General features: G+C 33.4%; 2 protein-coding genes and 1 pseudogene across 2 annotated transcripts; 2 read left to right on the top strand and 1 right to left on the bottom strand.

Moving 5' to 3' along the window:
* Positions 1–784: 784 nt before the first annotated feature.
* LOC145569450 (isoflavone reductase homolog) lies at positions 785–5070 on the bottom strand. Its single transcript, XM_081628793.1, has 4 exons — positions 4548–5070; positions 2248–2488; positions 1539–1742; positions 785–1121 (listed from the first exon to the last, which is right to left on the bottom strand). The coding sequence occupies exons 1-4, from the start codon at positions 4875–4877 to the stop codon at positions 961–963; spliced, it is 936 nt and encodes a 311-aa protein (XP_081484919.1). The 5' UTR covers positions 4878–5070; the 3' UTR covers positions 785–960.
* A 1772-nt stretch (positions 5071–6842) lies between these two features.
* Positions 6843–10197, top strand: LOC145567962 (protein LPA3-like). Its single transcript, XM_081627394.1, has 9 exons — positions 6843–6989; positions 7088–7279; positions 7973–8020; positions 8144–8183; positions 8308–8408; positions 8874–9066; positions 9143–9241; positions 9610–9727; positions 9852–10197. The coding sequence occupies exons 1-9, from the start codon at positions 6933–6935 to the stop codon at positions 9970–9972; spliced, it is 969 nt and encodes a 322-aa protein (XP_081483520.1). The 5' UTR covers positions 6843–6932; the 3' UTR covers positions 9973–10197.
* Positions 10198–10328: 131 nt separating this feature from the next.
* Positions 10329–13718, top strand: LOC145567961 (monolignol oxidoreductase AtBBE-like 15 pseudogene; annotated as a pseudogene).
* Positions 13719–21050: the final 7332 nt, after the last annotated feature.

Below are 21050 nucleotides of genomic sequence, written 5' to 3'. Positions count from 1 at the left end.
TCGAGTTATGAGGGACAACCTGAACTCAACCTGACTCGACCCAAACGGCCCAAAATCAATCAATTTGACCCAACAATCATATTTCATCTGTAATAACCCAAACGATGTAAACCACTCGAATCAAACGAATCCAAACTCGACTCGTTGACCCAAATTGGTAGGTCTAATTGATATCTAATAGTTCAAACTTTAATGATACTCTATATGTACGTTTGTAATTTAAATTTTCATAGAAAATGACCAATATACTATGGTATGTACGATGCTCCGGCATGTACTAAACAATTTCACATAACTGTAATTAGTAAGGGATTTGGGATTTTTGGATGAATTAAACAGTTAAAATTGTAAAATAAGAAAGGAGAATGGTTATTTTGATCACTTTACATCAAATCATGGCATGATTATTCATTCATGCAATTGCCGGCCATAATATACGGGGAAAACCACGTGCCACGTCCCCGAATTTGGACTAATTGGGCCGGTATAGTAGACGGTGCGCACATGTTAGTTGGTAAGCGTAAGCCATTGGAGAAAAACTAAAGCTACTGTTTTTTTTTTATTATCTTTTTTTACGATAATTTTCTTTCAATAAATATGTTCATTTCAGTTTATATATAGGCCAAATCAAGGTTAAAAATATAAAGTTTAAAAAATACACTACGTATATAAATTCTATTGAGTTTGCTTTTTAGGACTTGTTACTTATCTTTGTCAAAATGAAATTTGAACAGATTAGATCAGATCAGATTTTATGAAATTATATATCGAAAAGTACACAATGAGACAATCTAACAATTTTCAATTTATTAATTGTTTTTTTATCTTATTTTTTATTACACTATATTATGGAGAATTTTGAATAACAAAGACATAATTCAAGGAAAACATTTTGAGCAATCAAGGTAGTGGTGGCCTAAAAAAGCTTTAAAATTTTAATTAATTTTTTTTTCTTTTTTCTCACAAGTAGCGTTTCAAGTAATCATGCATCCGAGTGTATTCAACCTCCGGATAGAGTTTTGAAGCTTCTTCATCATCTGTTACCTCAAAATTTGTAAGGCATCCTTCATAGAAAATGTGGTAAAAATGTCCTATTCCCACTTGATGTGCTAATTCAGCATCTGAAATACGTAGTACAAAAAGAAAGATTGAGACAATTATCACAAACAAAGGGTCTAATAAACGAAACTAATTCCACTAACAAAATTTTTAATCATATGCAATTACCTACAAGTGCAATTATTCATGCTTTTAATTACATAGCACGACTAACCTATACTACAATTTATTTATTTATTTTATTTATATTTTTTGGTATGTAGAGAGCTACAAGGCAGGTGATAGTCATGAGAATCAATCTCAGGATCTCTTGGAATTAAGAGAGGAGCTCTAACCACCTAAGATATCTCTCACTCTCACCTATAGTACAATATTTTTTTTTTGGTGTTTACCTATAGTACAATATAAGTATACGCGATTATTATTTTGGTCGGGGGAGTATGAATGTACAATTGTACATAGTAAATTGAAAATCGTACCTTTCATAGGGGCAAGAAAATCCTGAGCAGAGATGCTGTGCTTGTTGAGGTCCTTTCCTGTGAGGTTCTCCCACATTTGAACCAAGTCTCTTTGAGACAATATATTTTCTGGAGGCCTGATGTTAATTGTTTTGTTTACTGCACGAGGGTCGTCTATGGTCTTCACAGCATATGTTGCAACATCATTCTCGTCCATGAAGCATGCTGTTGCAACGTTGTTCACGTAATTAAAATTTAAGTGCAAGACAAACATAATTACGTAGTACGTATAAAACATTTATTTATACGTGCATTCCTTAGTCATCTCTTTATACTACCTCTGTTACATATTATTTGCAACGATTTGACATAAAGTAGAGAGGAAAAATGTCTAATCGTTGCAAATAATGTGTAACGGAGGTAGTATTAATTTATTAAGGGTACATTTTATTCATTTGATGCCTTTTTCCACACTCAGATCAACAGAATTAATTTTTCTTGAAATAAACTTATTTAAACTTATTAATGAATTGAGCTTGAATGTGAAATACTTATTTTTCATGAATCGAATTAATCTAAAGTTATATTCCCTAAACTTAAGTTGTTATCATTAGAACTTAATTATTTATTTTGAAAAAATAAGGTGAACGTTTGAGCCGAAATATTAAATATCCGTCAAATAACTTATACTTTGGACATATGGAGAGATCGAGCTTGAATCGAAAGGTACCTTTGACATTTCCATCCCCATAGAGGACAACATCATCCTTAGGAGGGAGAAGAGAGGACATTTGAGAAAGGTTGCCAACAAAGTAACCACCAAAACAATTAGCAATTACATAAGTAAATGGAATTTGAGCATCTTCAATTGCTTTTCTCACAATCATTTTCTCATCAAACGTAACTCTTCCTGGCTCAAGTGCATTTCCCATTTTTGCTGGGTCCATACCAAACTCTGATGGCAAAAAACGCTGCATATATACATGTACATATACATAAACATGCACCATAATATAATTATTGTTAATTATATTACTAATTAAACCTATGCTTTCTTTTTGATGAAACTTATGTTATTTTTACAAATCGGAAAATTTGCACCATAAAGGCATAATTGCATACTACGAGTATTGATTAGGCACGCAGTATATATACGGAGTAGGTGATTATCTTGAAAATTTATGAAAAAATACGGTCGGTTAGTATGGTTTTATAAAATGTTTGCTACTTGTATCTTTAACTTTTTTGTTTGGGCTACTAAATAATAAGTCTCGTATTTCCTCCGTCCTTAAATTACATTTCTATTTTTAATATTTATTTCTCACATAATAGAGACAAGTAGGAATGTAATTTAGGGACGGAGAGAGTATATATTATTTTTGTATAGGTTTCACATAAATAAATAATAGTACCACCTTAATTTCACTAATGAGTAGTGGATTTTACTAAATAATAATATGTCTCATAAATATTATTTTTGTATTGTATCACCAACCATGACTATCTTATATATGTTTAGTCAATTTATTTTAGTTGATATATATTTATTTTAGATATAATAGACGTATCAAATCTAATTAGTTATTATTTTTTAATCTATTTGTGTTTATCTTCTTTGATTTTGAAATAATGTGAGCATCACGCCATCACTATTCAATTCAACTCATTTAAGTTGATATTTGCTCAGATCATTTCAGGATGAATTAGATCATGTCATAACATTCAAACTTTAATTTATTTTATTAATTTAATATTGTTTATTTATCGTTTTCTTTAATTTCATAATTAAAAGTTTGTGAAATTTTCATATTTGGAAATTGCTTATTGATCGATACGAATTTAATGACATCCTATTTGATAATTTTTTTTTATTGAATTAATGTATAAACTTTCATCATTTTGGATAATCATATCAAATCAAATTAGATTTAAAAAAATTCAAACTAGATCAAATACAATCATGCTACCATTTTTTTTTTACTGAAAAAATCGTGATAATTATATGTGTGTTACTATGTCATAAATTATAGGTGAAAAGGCGGTTGTTTGAAATAAGACAATGTTGTAGTAATTATGAAGCTCATAATTGATATATTTATTTCCCAGTAAAAGATTATATTACTTAATTTTTGGTATAAAATATGATTATAAACTTTATTTTATTTATCAACTTTTTAGTTTTATTTATGTAATTTTTTATTATTATTTTATAATTTTTGAAAAAATATTGATTTTATGTTGGATTAAAAATTTTCAAGAACTATATTTGCATTGTAATCTTAGAAGACCAATTGTATCTATATTATAATGTGAAAAATAACCCGAGCATATTGTTTATCATTATATCATTTCATAACTGGTTCATCTTGCACCAAATCATTAAAATATTGTTTTATTATTCATGGGGTAACCCTGTATGTGGACCCTGTCTAGTGTCTACCTTAGATTTTTTCCATATTCTAAACCCAATTTATTCACAACAGAAGAAGTGTACGCCAATATTCTAGTCATAAATAACAATAATAAGTGTTCATAGGTGTATTTAAAGTTCATATTATATTGGTAAAACTTATTGATATTGTTAGATTTCATGTATGTTGATACGATTACTCTATCTACATGAGGACAGTACATGATGTATACCAAATGCCCTTGTTATTTTTACTCATTGAAAACAATAGTAGTTATTGTCAGTAGTGGATCTTAGCCGAAAATATTAAGTTTAGTCAGAATATGAATATTTTATCTCTCGCTCAAAATTAATCACTATGTCTCAATATTTTACGAGTAAAATAACCTTGTTAAGTTTACTAACTAATAAATTACAATGATGTATTAGGGGTCGGGCCCCAAATGACCCCGATAAAAGGTCCCCTCTGGTTATTGACGTTCCAAACAAACTCATCCATAACATTGTTATCTATTTTCACCCAAGTCATGAATTGTGTGATCATTATAAAATAAATTTATAAAAAATCCTACTCCGTATATAATTATAAAATATCACGTACAAGAGTAGAACATATATACCTTGACATTTCCAGCCTCCTTAATGGCCTCAACAAGTTTGAGTTGTAGCAAAATGTTATGGCTTCTAAAGTGAACACCAGACATAGTTGAGATCACGACGTCTACAAGCTTCACCGCCTCGACAAGGCTGTGATGATCTTCGAACGAGCCCTCGACGAGGCGAGCTCCCTCCATCTTAAAGGAGAAGAGCATCTGGAGCTTGTCAATATCAAGGCCAATTTCCCTCCTAAGGAGCACATAAGTTTGATGGCCTTGTGCTAAGCATGCCTTCACAATCCTCTTGCCTATGTACCCAGTTCCTCCTATAACAAGCACCTTTGTCTTTGCCATTATTCAATTATTGAATAATATCTTAGAATTTTGTAACATAATATTTTTGAGTTATGTTTATATTAATTTGTGGCCTAAGGATATGAAGATGAAGATTTTTATATATATAGACTTTTGTTTTCTTCTCTTGCATAAACTAAGCTCGTGTTTGAAAAAAAACATAAGGTGACTTCAAGAAATTGAAATGTGTTTGGTAGGGTTGTTAAAACTTAGAAATGTGGCCGTAATTATTGAAAAAAATAATGGTTAAAGCTACTCCACACTCCAAAGTGTACCAATTTTTAAGTCATAAGAAGACAGAAGGGTACCAAACTATTGTTAGAAATTAACTATTGACAATGATATATGTAGTCCAAGGATGCAAATAACTAAATACGCTACTCATATTTAAAAAATTATTACTCCTTCGTTACTTTTAATTTTTTTTAACCTTTAAAAGTAGTTATTATAAAAATCACTATTATAAACATCAATAAATCATATTATATGAGAATTTGTTAGATTTGAATTGACATATCTGTTCGGTTAGTGTGGCCTAAATTTCATAACCCAACTTATTATATCTCAAGATTTTTCAAAATTTCTAGGAAATTCTCGTACATTGAGAAATTGACGTAGAATGGCGAAAGAATCTAGAAGTAGTGAATGCTTATGAAGGTTCTAGATTTACGTGGACATTTTGAAGAGCTTGTGTGTAGAAAATTCCACGCACTTTTTCCACCTCCATACATCACCTATAAGTATAAGGTGTTGGGCATCATTTGGGAGCATGTATTCACTACATAATCCTCCAATACTCCGATACCCTCATACACTCTACGAGTGTCCCTCTATGCTGAGAGAGAATTTACTTACAAATACTGATCTTTAAGATATGTATCATGATCGGAGTTTCTACATACACACAATCTCCCTAATCCACTATTACTACTTTGTAATACTCCTTTGTGAGTTCTTATAGTGAGAGTTTTCAAGGTTCCTAATATTTCGACGCTGGTCGTTCGTGTTTTTTTTTTTTTTAATTTTTTTTTAGTTTTTCCAACGTTAAATATTGTGGGTCCATTTTTACTACTTGCCTTTTATCTATCTTCTAATTATCTTATCAATCAATATATCTTTAATTTGCTTCCGCTGTGTACTCACCAACCCTAACAATATCTTTTTAAAATATTATTGAATATATTTGTGACCACTGTGAGTGTAAAGAATACAGCTAGCTGGATGGATAAAAATTTATTTTAAAAGTGTTAATATCTTCGAAATGCAAACGCTAAATACATCTTGCTGTTGATAGACGACAACAACTTCTTCACCCTGTTAACATAATTAGGCCATGTTTACTTCACTCTATTAACGTAATTAGGCTTGTTTTCTTCACCTTATTTTTGTTGAAATTCAATAAATCATAATTTTACACATAAATTATTTTTATTGAAATAAAATTATTTTTACTTATTAAAACTTATTTTTACCGATTCCATTGCATATTATATTTGTTCATTAAGGTTACTAATTTTTACTGATTAAAAATTATTTTTTGTTGAATTGAAATAATTTTTATTGAGTTGAATTTATTTAAAGGTGAAGAGAACAACATTTTAACTTTCGCACTATTCATGTATTTACTTTGACTAAACTTTTTATCAATATATGAAAAAAAAAAAAAACAAGCCTAATCTAGAAGAATCCATTACACATCCAACAGAAAGAGACACGTTTGTGAGACATTGCTTGAGCATCGTTTTCGAAATTTGGCAAGAGGCCAACAAGAATAGAAGGAGCTTACCAATTTATTTTTCACTAGTTTACAAAAATAGAAAAAACAAAATATATTAAATGCACCTTCTTACACCGTGAATGGGCTTCAAATACGTGAAATCGGCCCAACATGACTTTTTTGGCCCATAATAGCCCATACCCAATTATTAACCCAACCTACAAATATCATTAAAAAAAAAACTTGAATAAAAAATAATTAATAATTAATAAAAACAGATAATGTTAACCGTTTTTCTTGAGCTTCCTCAATTTTTTTTTCTTGGTAATTAATTAAAAATGCCATTTTCCGGCGCCAAAATTCCGACGGCAATTCCAACTTTCCCGTCACCTAAGGTAAGTTGTTTTTATTGTTCTCTTTTTATTAAATCCTTTTTTTTTTCTTTATTTATTTTTCCAATGAATTTTAATTCTTAAAATTGTTGGATAATTAGGTTGAAAATGGGCGATTATTTGAGGTTGACAACATTTGGAAAAATAGAGCTTTGAAATTAAGTTGGAATTTTGGATTTACAAAATTGAAGCTGAAAAGAAGTAATTATCACTCAAGATTTGTTACTTATGCTTCTAATGTCTCAGTTTCTGACGCTTCCTTTCCAACTGATTATTCTGAGCTTCTTCGTCAAGTAATTTATTCTCCCTTTTATGGCCCATGAATACAGAATGTAATTTTTTATACAACGGGTGTATTGTACCTGACAACTCGTCTTTTCTATAGAATTTGTTATACATACCCGGCTGTACGTTAGCTCATTTAAGCAACAAATGAGCAAATATTCCATATTTTTATTCATTTGTTGGTTGAATGAGTAAATGACCCCAGGTGTACATATAATAGGCTCTCTCTTTTTTGTGATCACGGTGACAATGTATACTCGTTATATACAAGACCTACTGAACTTACTTTGTGGGATTTTGTTTGAAAATTTAATTTGAAGTTTGTTTGTGCCTAATTTGAGTTGACAAGGGTTTTATTGTGTTAGTTGATATAATCTGTTAATAATTTGGATACCCAGAAGTTAAAATTGTTGATGAACATTTATTATTGTAGTAATGAGCATTTTTATTTTATTTCTTGTTAGTCATTTTTGAATCTTGGGTGTTTGTTGGAGTCAATGAAATAATATTGATTTAAATATGAGAAAAAAGAATGGAAATTGGAGAGCTAAACTGCTAATTGTATAAGAAAGGAATTTGTGCTTCCAAATGATCTGAAATCGACACGCTTACTTGTTAAGTCACTTGATTGTAATCGTGTTGTGAATCAACTTCCTGATTCTCATTACACTGTCCCACTGCTTCTGTGTTATGAATTGCAGGCGAAAGAAGCTACTGAGTTAGCAATAAAGGATAACATACAGTTGATGGTTAGTGTTGTGATTTCAAATTTCACTTTGGTTTTATCATCTTAAGCAGTTACATACATGCATTGTCACTTTGGTTACATACATGATTTCAAATGTCTTGTGTCTAACATAAACGCTATGCAGGAGATTGAGTTCCCAACTTCTGGATTACAATCAGTGCCAGGTTCGTTCTACATACATGCTTTGTCTTGAATATCGCACATCCCCCTTTCCCTCTCCTTAAGTCTATCGATTACATTGAATGTACAAGCTGGTATAAATGTATAATTCTATGATCCCTGGTTTAGGTGATGGTGAAGGTGGTATAGAAATGACTGAGAGCATGCAGTTGATCCGTGAATTCTGTGACCGCCTTGTAGCTCCAGAAAAAGCTACCCGGACCAGGATAGTATGAATGTTTCTGGAAAATTATATGTATTCTCCTTTTCTTATAATAATTGGAGTCTGTATTGCTTGATTTTTTAATGTGAATACTTTCATTTTAAAAATTTCCCAATCTTCTAAGAATGCTCAAAATTCGTGTTACACAATCTCCATTTATTTGAAATCAAAAATGAAAATTCATGGAGCTACTTTGTGTAGTATAATTAAACAGCAATCAACTGAAGAAACCTTTCTTATCCCAATATTGGATAATCTTCAGAGTTTTGAAGTTCTTAGAGAGCTGAAACTTGTGGATTCTGGTATGAAAAGAGAATGTTGATTAAATTGAGACAATGCAAATCTGCTGACTCTAACCCTGTGGCTTATATTATACAGAGTAATATGGATGGAATGTTTTGATTGTGTTTGATGGCATTCTTAAGTGATTATTTCAATTCAACTAGTTAAACTTTTGCTTTTGTTATTTCAGTTTTTCCCAGAAGCCAGTGAAGTAAAGTTTGCGAGAACGTCAGTTTTTGAGGGAGTTTCATTGAAATTGGATTACCTAACTAAGCCATCTTTTTTTGAGGACTTTGGTTTTGGCACAAAAGTCAAAATGGCAGACCGCGTACGGCCAGAAGATGAGCTTTTCTTGGTTGCATACCCATACTTCAATGTGAATGGTAGATCCTCTATTACAGTCCTCTTCATTTTAGTGAATCTGTTGATGTAATTTTGATGTGGTTTTGTTGAATGAAGAGATGCTTGTTGTGGAAGAACTGTATAAAGAAGCAGTCGCTAACACTTCAAGGAAATTGATTATTTTCAATGGGGAACTGGATCGAATAAGATCTGGATGTATCCTTTATTCACATGAGCTAACATTGAATAGTTTGTGCATGCTTCGCCTGATTTAAGTGCTTGTAATTCCTATCTCTTAATGGTCATTTGGTTTTTCATGAGAATTATCAGTTCCCATGTAGTTGTAATACTCACAGAATTCCTTGAATGTGACCATACATTGTTTGGTTGGAAAACTCCAAGTAGTAAGGAATTTCCTGTACTAAGAAAGAAGTTGTACTTACTGTTGTTTGGTATTGGCATACCAAGCAACATTTGAGTTTCTATTTCCTGCAAACTTCGACTTCCTGTGTAAGCCTTTAATACAAAATGTATGAAACCTGAACACGTTGGCTGACTGTTGTCCTTGACAAAAGGGGCTCCAGACTACCCGTCGTTCTTTTACCCAAAGTTGGCTGCACTTACCAAGACATTGTTGCCAAAAATGGAAACCGTGTATTACATTCATAATTTTAAAGGACGAAATGGTGGAACTCTTTTCAGGTTTGTTGCCAAAAGTTGCAATTTAGCTGCTCACTTGCACAAATTTTACATACTTCTGAACTTTCTAAGACGTCAGCCTTTTGTATCTTCTATCAATTATTACTTAAAAGATACAATACTGCAGGTGTTATCCCGGGCCTTGGCAGGTTCTTAGAAGGACTGGAAACAAGTATATTTGTGTGCATCAACGAGAAACTATGCCATCTCTGAAGGAAGTTGCCCTGGACATCCTTCAACCAGCTTGATCTTCATGGCTGCTTCAAAGTATCTTGTATATTGTACTTTCTGATCGTAAAGCCCCAGGTACATAAAAACCTTAAGATATTATCAACTCAATAATTGTAAGCATGTTTCTTCCGTTTATTGTTTGTTGTTATTCTGTTCAATAGTTCCTTGAGATGCTGTATTCGGGTGTTAAACTTAACTATCCATTGTTAAATTGATTGGAAAAACCAATGTACTACCGTTGAGCCCTTGTTATGGATATTTGGAACCTTATCCCTCTTATTGTCTTAGTGTCTTACTACAGTTAGGTGATCACAGGCCGTGGTATGTTAATTGGTTTGAACTCTGCTTTGGATATTTTCATTTGGGCTACTCATGTCGACCCCTAACATTCTAACAAGAGCCTAATCAATAGGGTCCGGCTACCATCCAGACCCTAAAATAGCAGTCTGAATCAAGTACAGTTGAATAGGCCACAAGCCCAAAATGGATTCAATGTGTTTTGTGTGTGGCTGGCCACACTATGTGACCCCTTGTAAAAGAACAAATTAACCCTTATTAGGGCTATAACATTGATCGAGTAATCCTGTAGTACTGACCGAGTAGCCCCTACAAGGCTACAACATTAAGAAGTAACCCCATGTTGGTTGGCCGCACGGCATATAAGAATTTGTGAAATGGATTTGCTCAACTCTAAGATCAGCTTTATATGACATAAAGGCAGGTTGCCAAGATCACTATTCACTATGTCAGATGACTACATGAAGTTGGATTTTGAGAGTGACTCAGAATTGGCTGACTTTGGTGATAGCTTGTAGTCTTGTACAACTAAACCTTGAATTTATGACATTTTAAAAGAATTTTTTATCTAGTTTTGGACACGTAGGACTCTGTGCAACTTCATTATATAAGCCAAATCTTGAGAGGTTTGTTGTCCATGTTATCTACGTATTTAAAGAAATGTGAAATATACATTGTGTGCAATCTGTGCATTAGACCTAGCTTTTGTATAATAAAAAAAAATAACATTTAAAAAATGTTATTCTTAATTGTACGTTTCAAATTAATTGAAAAGGGTGGTCATAGTATTTGACGAGGTTTTACCAGAAATGAACTTATTTGCTCTTTAATCTTTATGACTCGTGATAAAATTATATTATTTTAATTATTTGGTTTCATTTTAGCATGTTACGGAATATAAAACAATTTTTAAGCTAGCTGTCTTAATCTTTTTCTGGACGTTGATGATTTAAAAAATTAATTAGTAAACCTAATCATTGTTAAAACTATTTCACCAACTCACTAATGACAACATTTTCTCTTAGAATGATTGGGAGGTGAAAGAGGGTAACTATTCAGAAGCTAATTGGGTAATTGCTTGTCCAATGATACAGTGAAACAGATTACCCTTCGTTATATTTTACTTGCCTCATTTTTATTATTTTGTGCGCCACAATTTGCTCGCATTTCATTTAAAGGAAATTATTTTCTACTTTGTTCTTTTACGGGACAAAGGGACTAACAAGATGAGTTCGCTTTGCCACATTTGTTAGTTAGGGATGTTATTACTCTCTCTATTTACTTCGAGGCTTTGCCTTTCATTTGGACAATTGTACACCAGTGACTAGTTGATACAAAGGACTCACTATAAACAAGGAAATTAGCAAAATATGGTACTCCTTTAATTATTATTTTTTTGCTGTATGATTATGTTTAATGTGTACAAATTATAATTTTATAAAATCTTAGTAATAGATTATTAAATATATTGATATTTAAGGTACACATTGACACGTATGTCAGTCAAATTGTTAAAATTATTCTGAAACAAAGGATAATTACTAACACGCAAATGTTGTATCTTCCTGTCTTATGAGTTTTACCTGTTTTACCTACTACTTAGAGAGTTTATTAGTATTCTTTCTGTTTACAAAACAATAAAACGCATTTCATTATCTCATATGATGTCTTACCTAAAAGCCTCAATCCTTGCTCTAGTACTACTTCCAACTCTGTTATCCTCTTCCTTTGCAACTTTGCAACCTCTTGATGAATCCTTTAAACAATGCCTCAATCAAAACTCCAAGCTTCGAATCCAGTTCTCCAATACATTTTTCACTGCAAAAAATCCCTCCTTCACATCTGTTTTAAACTCTACTATCATGAACTTCAGGTATTTGCTGCCTTCAGTACAAAAACCTTTGATTATTTTCACCCCTTTACAAGAAACCCATATTCAAGCAGCTGTTATATGCTCAGAACAACTCGGAATTCACATAAGAATCCGCAGTGGAGGCCATGATTACGAGGGTGTCTCTTTTGCATCTGAAATTGACCACCCTTTTATAATTGTAGACCTTGTTAAACTCCGAAACATCAGTATTGATATCGAAGATGAAACTGCATGGGTTGAAGCAGGCGCCACTATTGGTGAATTCTATTACAGAATTGCTGAAAAAAGCAGAGTTCATGGCTTTCCAGCTGGTCTCTTTACCAGTTTAGGCATGGGCGGGCATATTACAGGAGGAGCATACGGATCTATGCTAAGAAAGTTTGGCCTTGGAGCTGATAATGCGCCCATATAATCGATGTGAATGGTCGGGTTCTTGATAGAAGATCCATGGGAGAAGATCTCTTTTGGGCTATCTGTGGAGGTGCAGGAGGAAGTTTTGGGGTTATTGTTGCTTGGAAACTCAAATTGGTTCGTATACCGGCTACTGTGACTTATTTCATGATTAACAAAATCATGGAAGAAGATGACATCAAGGTCTTAGATAAATGGCAACATGTATGTGATAAATTTGATGACAATCTCTTGGTTAAAGTCACTATGCAGGCAACAAATCCTAATGAAGAAGGCAAAAGAAACGTGACAATAGAATACCAAGGTCTGTTCCTTGGTAAAGCCAGTAGACTGCTTCGAATCATGGGAAGAAAGTTTCCGGAACTAGGTGTTTCAAGAAAGGATTGTCTTGAAATCACATGGATTGAATCGGTGTTATACATGGGTGGATACCCAAATGGAACATCTCTTGATATTTTACTTCAGGCAAAGTCATCTTTTAGGACCTTCTTCAAAGCAAAGTCTGATTTTGTCCGAAAGCCAATTCCTGAAACTGCAATCACAGAGCTTTTGAAAAGGTTGAAACAAGACAGTAGTGTTGTAATATTCACTCCTTATGGTGGAAAGATGAACAGAATCTCAGAATTCGCGATACCTTTCCCGCAGAGGAAGGGTACCGTGTATATGATCCAGTACCTTACGATTTGGCAAGACGGGAAAAAGAGTGAAAAACTGCACATGAAATGGATTAGGAAGCTGTACAAGTTCATGAAGCCTTATGTCAGTAAAAATCCTAGAAGTGCATATGCAAATTATAGGGACTTTGATTTAGGGATGAATGAGCTAGGGAACACAAGCTTTAAAAAAGCAGGTGCTTGGGGTTATAAATACTTCAAGGGAAATTTCAAGAGATTGGTACAAATTAAGACTCAGATTGATCCTAATAACTTTTTCAGACATGAACAAAGCATTCCAGTTCTTGCAATGTAGATCGTTTTGTTTTTCCAATGGTGGTAGTATCGATCTCTTGCTGCCTCTGTTTCTCTTTTGGGTTTCAACTGAGTAAACCTTGGTCTAGCTAGGCTAAATAAACCAACTCTATTTAGAGCTGGCAAAAAGTCGTGTCGTGTTCGTGTTTGGTCTCGTGTCAATTTCGTGTCGTTTATAAAATCTATCAAAAACTAGTAAAGTGTAAGATAAATACATAGTTTGACCACTTTATCTAAACGGGTCGTGTTCGGGTTGATTTCGTATCGTGTCGTGTCTACTTAGTGTTTTCTCTCAGTAACTTCGTGTTTATGTCGTGCCAATTTCGGTCGTGTTGTCGTGTCGTGTCAGAGATTGCCAGCTCTAACTCTATTGTTGTTCATATAATTCAACTCCATATATATTTATAGATCGAAGTGTTTATGTAACATTATATGGAAAACATGATGCTTCTAATGGGATGGCTAGACCAGATAGAAGTGAGCAAGGCCCAGGACAAAGCCCACACGTATCGCACCAAAATAGTTCATGCTACAGACTTACAAGCAATTTAAAAATCAAGAGTCATAACAATTGAATATTTTCCCAAATAATACTACATTGTTATGAAATATATAGAAATTAGAGGATTAAGAGAAGAAGGTAATAAGAGAAGTATTACTACTTTTATGTATTACTCTTGGTAATATTTTTGTGCCTCATACAAGTGAAATTGCATGGCTATTTATAGTAGTAAGAACCACTATTACATTGTGGGCTATAACATTAGAGGGTGACAATTAGGGTTGGCTACTACATTAAATGCAATGAAGAAATTGGAGTGTGGACATTCACACCTTGACTAAATTAATTAACTCTTAACACTCCCCCTTGAATGTCCATACAAAATAGGGTATATGTTGTCTCGTTAAAACCTTGCTAAGTAAAACCCTTTAGGATAAAAGCCATAGCTAAGGGAAAAGAGTACAACAATATATTACTATATGCTTTAGTGTACTGCCTCATTAAAAACCTTGTCAGGAAAAATCCATTGGGATAAAAACCTGATCGAAGGGAAAAAGAGTGCAGTGCATATAATGCTCCCCCTGATTTTAACATAGTTTATGAAGACGACGCATCCCAATCTTGTGGACCAACCGCTCAACACTCTTCGAAGGTAGGGACTTTGTAAACAAGTCTGCAAGATTATCAGATGATTGGATCTGTTGGACATTTATCTTCCCTTCCTTCTGCAAATCGTGTGTAAAGAACAGTTTTGGGGATATATGTTTAGTCCTATCACCTTTAATATATCCCTTAGTTACTTGTGCGATACATGCAGTATTGTCTTCGTAAATGATGGTTGGACTTTCAGTTACTTCTTTCATCCCACATTCTTCTTGGATATTGCCGATCATTGACCTTAGCCATACACACTCACGTCCTGCTTCATAAAGGGCAATCAACTCAGCATGATTTGATGATGTCGCAGTTAAGGTTTGCTTTGTTGATTTCCAAGAAATTGCAGTTCCACCATAGGTGAACAGATATCTAGTTTGTGACTTGGCGTTTTGTGGGTCTGATAGATATCCAGCATCTGCATATCCGATGAGGGTGACATCTTGCCTTGATTGATAAAACAAACCAAGATCTTTCGTTCCCCGTAGATATCGTAGTAAGTGTCTTACTCCTTTTCAGTGTCTCTTCGTTGGTGCGTTGCTAAACCTGGCTAACAAATTCACAGAAAAAGCTATGTATGGTCTAGTATTGTTAGCTAGATACATTAGATCCCCAATTGCACTTAGATATGGTACTTCAGGACCAAGGACATCCTCGTTTTCCTCTCGAGGTCTAAATGGATCATATTTCATAGTCAAAGACCGAACAATCATCGGGGTATTTGTTGGGGTCGCTTTGTCCATGAAAAAACGTTTTAACACTCTTTCGGTGTAGTTAGACTGATGGACAAAAATACCATTATTTAAGTGCTCAATTTGCAATCCAAGACAAAATTTAGTTTGTCCAAGGTCTTTCATCTCAAATTCTTTCATCAAGTATTTTGCAGTTCTTTCAAGTTCATTTGGGGTTCCAATGATATTCAAGTCATCAACATAAACTGCAACAATTGCAAACCCTGATTGTGATCTCTTAATGAAAACACAAGGACTGATTTGATTATTCTTGAACCCTTCTTTCATAAGGTATTCACTAAGACGATTATACCACATCCTCCCAGACTGTTTCAATCCATAAAGTGACCTTTTTAATTTTATGGAAAGTAAATGTCTAGGCTTGTGGTTTTCTGGTAATTTTAGTCCATCTGGGACTTTCATATAAATATCTGTATTGAGTGACCCATATAAATATGCGGTCACTACATCCATCAATCGCATCTTTAGTCCTTCTGAGACTGTCAAGCTTACCAGAAATCTTAACGTAGTTGCATCAACTACGGGAGAATATGTCTCCTCATAATCAATCCCTGGAATTTGAGAAAAACCTTAGGCTACAAGTCTTGCCTTGTATCTAACAATTTCATTTTTCTCATTTCGTTTTCTCACAAATACCTACTTGTATCCAACTGGCTTTACACCTTCTGGTGTAAGGGTTATTTTTCCAAACACTTCTCGTTTCTCGAGTGACTTTAACTCTGTCTGCATTGCCTCTTTCCATTTTGGCCAATCATGCCTGCAACGACATTCTTCCACTGTTCTTGGTTCACTATCATTTTCGTCAGATGCCATTTCAATTGCAATGGAATATGCAAATATTTCATTTATGATAACATCATTTCTATTCCAATAATTCCTGGTAGAAACAAAGTTTATTGAAGTTTCATTGTTATCGATGTCATGGTCATCTTGTTCATCCCCTTTCGGATTATCATCTTTTTCTCTATTCTCATTTGTACTTTGTCTTTCTTGACCTTCCGTAAGGGGAATGTTGTATCTCATCAGGTCTTTTTAATTTTCTTGGTTTAGAGTCTTTTGAACCAAGTGGTCTTCCACGCTTTCGGCGTGCTAGAGATTCATTTTCAATGATCTTATCACCAGATGGAATTTCAATTCGTGCAGGGGCATTTTCAGCTAGTATATGTGATTTTGTCACTTTCTTTGCATCTATAAATGCATTAGGCAGCTGATTTGCAATGCTTTGTAAATGAACAATTTTCTGAACTTCTTGTTCACACATATTTGTTCGTGGATCAAACATTGACAATTGTGTTGCATTCCAAATGATTTCTATTTCTTTCTTTCGTGGGTCCACTTTCTCTCCCCCTAAGGCTGGGAAGACTGTCTCATTGAAATGACAGTCAGCAAATCTGGCCGTAAATAAATCACCGGTCATTGGTTCAAGATATTTAATTATGGAGGGTGATTCAAACCCAACATAAATTCCCAACCTTCTTTGTGGACCCATCTTTGTTCGTTGGGGTGGAGCAATAGGAACATACACCGCACAACCAAAAATTTTTAGATGTGAGACATTAGGTTCTCGACCAAAAACTAATTGTAGTGGTGAGAACTTATGATAAGCAGTTGGTCTCAATCTAATTAGAGTTGCCGCATGTATTATGGCATGACCCCAAGCAGATGAAGGCAATTTTGATCTCATCAATAATGGCCTTGCAATCAATTGTAGTCTCTTAATTAATGACTCAGCAAGTCCATTTTGTGTATGAACATGAGCTACTGGATGTTCAACAACAATTCCAATCGACATACAATAATGATTAAATGTTTGGGATGTAAACTCCCCAGCATTGTCAAGCCTTATTCTTTTTTATTGTATCGTCTGGAAATTGTGCTCTTAGTTTAATAATTTGAGCAAGGAGTTTTGCAAAAGCAACATTTCTACTGGATAAGAGACTTACATGTGACTATCGAGTTGAGGCATCAATTAATACCATAATATATCGGAATGGTCCACATGCAGGATTAATTGGTCCACAAATGTCTCCTTGAATCCTCTCTAAAAATGTTGGAGATTCAGTAGCAATTTTGTTCATAGATGGCCTTATTATTAATTTGCCAAGTGAACATGCAGAGCATGTTAATTCATGTGATCGAGGAATTTTTAACATTCCTAATTGAATGTCCTACTGAATTTGCTATAATCTTGTGCATTATTCCTGTACCAGGATGACCCAAACGATCATGCCATAAATTTAGCAGATTCTTATTATCTAACTTCTGGTTAGATATCGAATTTATTTCAACTGGTCGTATATCTATATGATATAACCCTGAAGAATATGCTGACAATTTCTCATACACATGTTTCTTGCCATGTTTTTCTGCCATGATGCATAAATATTCCTTTTGATCCACTATCATTGTTTCTAAATGAAAACCATTTTGACGCACATCTTTAAAACTTATAAGATTTCTTCGAGATTTACTCGAATATAAAGCATCATTAATGATTAATTTTGTTCCATTTGGGAGTATTATGCAAGCTTTTCCAGAACCTTCTATTAGCTTGGCTGACCCAGAAATGGTATTAACATTTGCTTGAAATAATTTTAACTTTAAAAAATATTTTCTATCCTTCAGAATAGTGTGTGTTGTTCCACTGTCCAAAAGGCATTGAAATTTGGAACCAACTTCGAGCAGATCCATATCTTCATAAAATAATAAGTACAAGATTAGTTTAAGATAATTAAACTGGACTTACTTTATTAATGATGAAAAATTAAGAGTACATAACTTGAACATGAAAAAAAAAAAACATATAAGAAAAGTACATAATGAAAACATAATACATATCATAGTAATTGATGAATTATCTAAACATGATTATTCTCTCCAAAGATAAATTCACCACCAGCTTCACCATTGTCTATGTGGAAATCAGACACATCAAGGCTAATTCCAGGGACATTTTCTTCATTAACATAATTTGCTTCGGCATGTTTTTCTTTCCCTTTAATGGAAGCCTGGTATAGTTCTACCAGATGTTTGGCCGTACGACAAGTACGTCCCCAATGTCCAGTCATGCCACATCTATAACATGTGTCTTTTCCTTTTGTGGTGGCTTGATTTTTGTTTCCTTGTTGATGCCCCCTTTGAGTGTTGTTTCTGGGGGGAAATTGGCCTCTACCACGGCCATAACCACGTCCACGGCCACGTCCGCGGAAATTTCCACGACCTCTGCCACGGTTATTATATTTTCCACGTCCACCTCTATGAGCAACATTTGTCTCGGGTGGATTTGAGCTTTCTACAGCATTTGTTTCATTGAATGCTTGAGACCCAGTTGGTCTTAGGTTGTGATTCTTCAACAGAAGATCATTATTCTTTTCAGCAACCAATAATGTAGAAATAAGCTCAGAATATTTTGCAAAGCTTCTTTCACGGTATTGCTGTTGCAATACAATGTTGTTAGCATGGAATGTAGAGAGTGTTTTCTCTATCATTTGCACTTCAATGACTGGTTGATCACAATATCTCAATATTGATACGATTTTATATAGTAATGAATTATAATCACTGACAGATTTAAAGTCCTGAAATCTCAGGTTTGTCCACTCAAACTGTGCTGAAGGAAGGAGTACCCTTTTATGGTGGTCATATCTTCCTTTCAGGCTATCCCATAGTTCTTTGGGATTTTCCACCATTAAATACTCAGTTTTTAAACTGTTATGTAAATGATGCCTTAAGAGAACTATAGCTTTTGCTTTCTCTTGATCAGTTGAAACTTTAACTTGAGCAGGGGCATCTTTTTCGTTTCCTGGGATGGTAATTTCTTTGATTGTATGTTCCAATCCCTGAGCCTTCAAATTCATTTGGGCATCAACTGTCCATTCAAGATAATTATGTCCGAACAAGTCTAATACGTCAAATTGTCTTTTCATCAAGTCTCCCATTTTAACTACAATCAAATAGGTAACTATTATTAAGCCAATTAAGCAAGTGATAATTAAAGTAATCAAATTATAATCATAATAATAATCCATTTAAAACATATTTGCTTCTCTCCCTTGGGTTATTATTATGATTTACATAAAGTTAAGCTAAAATTAAACATGATAATTACTTTAGTTAAACAACGACAACAACAAATATAACAATAACAATGATAATAATAACAATAACAATAAATACTACTACTATTACTATATCACCGACAACAACAACAACAATAATAATAATAATATTAATGACATACATTAATGATAAGACAAAAGGAACATTTATTATAACAAAATGCACTTATAATCTACCTAGAAGACAAAAAAAACTTAAAGTACTACGGAGATTACATGCATGAATTCCCTTTGTCGAAAAACCGAGCACTACTTATGTAAAATGATGAAAATCATCATTACCATTAATAAAACTACTAGGGCCATAATTAAAACTAAGTATAGTTTTAATTTCCTTAAATCTTCTTCAAAGGTAAAGGGGTGTGGTGATTGTTGGTTGTTGACGGGGAACATGGTGTGTGGCCGGAGTAAATGGAGGAAGAAGAAGAGGAGATAATTTGGGTAAAGTTTAAGGAGGGGATAAGGTTTGTATGGTGAAATAAGGGGGTGTAATCTGCCTTTTATAGGGGGTAAATTATCCGTTTCAGCTTTACACAACTGTAAAAATATCATACAATGTTCTAGTAGACTGGTAAAATAATCGTAATCAAACTATTAATATTTACAAACGTAAATAAGTATCACACTGGGATGCAAGCCGTAGTGGTCCGAGAACCCTAATCTATTTATGAGGACAAGGGTTCGAAAACTGAAAGAAACATAAAAAGTGTGTAATCTAAAAATTAAATAAATATAAAGGCTGCATCATTTTTTTTTCATTTTAGTAATTATGCACAAGTAAGTAAGTATGAACATGATTTGTGTGACCATGAAATTTACTCTATTAACATGCATACAACAAATATTTCCACATGCAAAAGTAATTATATTACTTTCTATAACCATGCATGAGAGTTACCAAACTAAGTATCATAAATAAGGTATGTATTGATATCCTCATTTTTATCAACATGGCTAATTATGTAGAGTAATTTTGTGGAGAAATATATTGTGAGTTTCTGGTATAGAGGATCCCATATGGGCAACTATAGAGCATACTCAAAATATATTTTGTGAAAGAAATTGAATCTTTGTAAAAATTGGATAATCGGTATAAGTATACCTGATTGAAGATGGTGCTGATAACGTGTTATGAAATATATAGAAATTAGAGGATTAAGAGAAGAAGGTAATAAGAGAAGTATTACTACTTTTATGTATTACTCTTGGTAATATTTTTGTGCCTCATACAAGTGAAATTACATGGCTATTTATAATAGTAAGAACCACTATTACATTGTGGGCTATAACATTAGAGGGTGGCAATTAGGGTTGGCTACTACATTAAATGCAATGAAGAAATTGGAGTGTGGACATTCACACCTTGACTAAATTAATTAACTCTTAACATACATCCATTTCATAATTTTTGCAACTTTTGTTAAAAATGGATGCTACACATTATTCCCAACTAATGTTTTTTTATTCCTTTTTAGGTTATCATTTCTCTCAATCTCTCTCCTCATCACATGCATTCCTAT

This window comes from Chenopodium album, chromosome 11, assembly GCF_948465745.1.
Source record: "Chenopodium album chromosome 11, dcCheAlbu1.1, whole genome shotgun sequence".
NCBI classification, from domain to species: Eukaryota; Viridiplantae; Streptophyta; class Magnoliopsida; order Caryophyllales; family Amaranthaceae; genus Chenopodium; species Chenopodium album.
This window is presented reverse-complemented; position numbering and strand designations above follow the sequence as displayed.

What these genes read in the sequence shown, in the direction of transcription:
- LOC145569450 (XM_081628793.1), bottom strand. Translation starts at nt 4,877, where the DNA reads ATGGCAAAGACAAAGGTGCTTGTTATAGGAGGAACTGGGTACATAGGC. An exon ending in AGGAGGCTGGAAATGTCAAG is followed by an intron (nt 2,489 to 4,547) that starts GTATATATGTTC and finishes GTATATATGCAG; the next exon opens with CGTTTTTTGCCATCAGAGTT. An exon ending in TGGGGATGGAAATGTCAAAG is followed by an intron (nt 1,743 to 2,247) that starts GTACCTTTCGAT and finishes ACGTTGCAACAG; the next exon opens with CATGCTTCATGGACGAGAAT.
- LOC145567962 (XM_081627394.1), top strand. Translation starts at nt 6,933, where the DNA reads ATGCCATTTTCCGGCGCCAAAATTCCGACGGCAATTCCAACTTTCCCG. An exon ending in CAACTTTCCCGTCACCTAAG is followed by an intron (nt 6,990 to 7,087) that starts GTAAGTTGTTTT and finishes TTGGATAATTAG; the next exon opens with GTTGAAAATGGGCGATTATT. An exon ending in AAGCTACCCGGACCAGGATA is followed by an intron (nt 8,409 to 8,873) that starts GTATGAATGTTT and finishes TTGTTATTTCAG; the next exon opens with TTTTTCCCAGAAGCCAGTGA.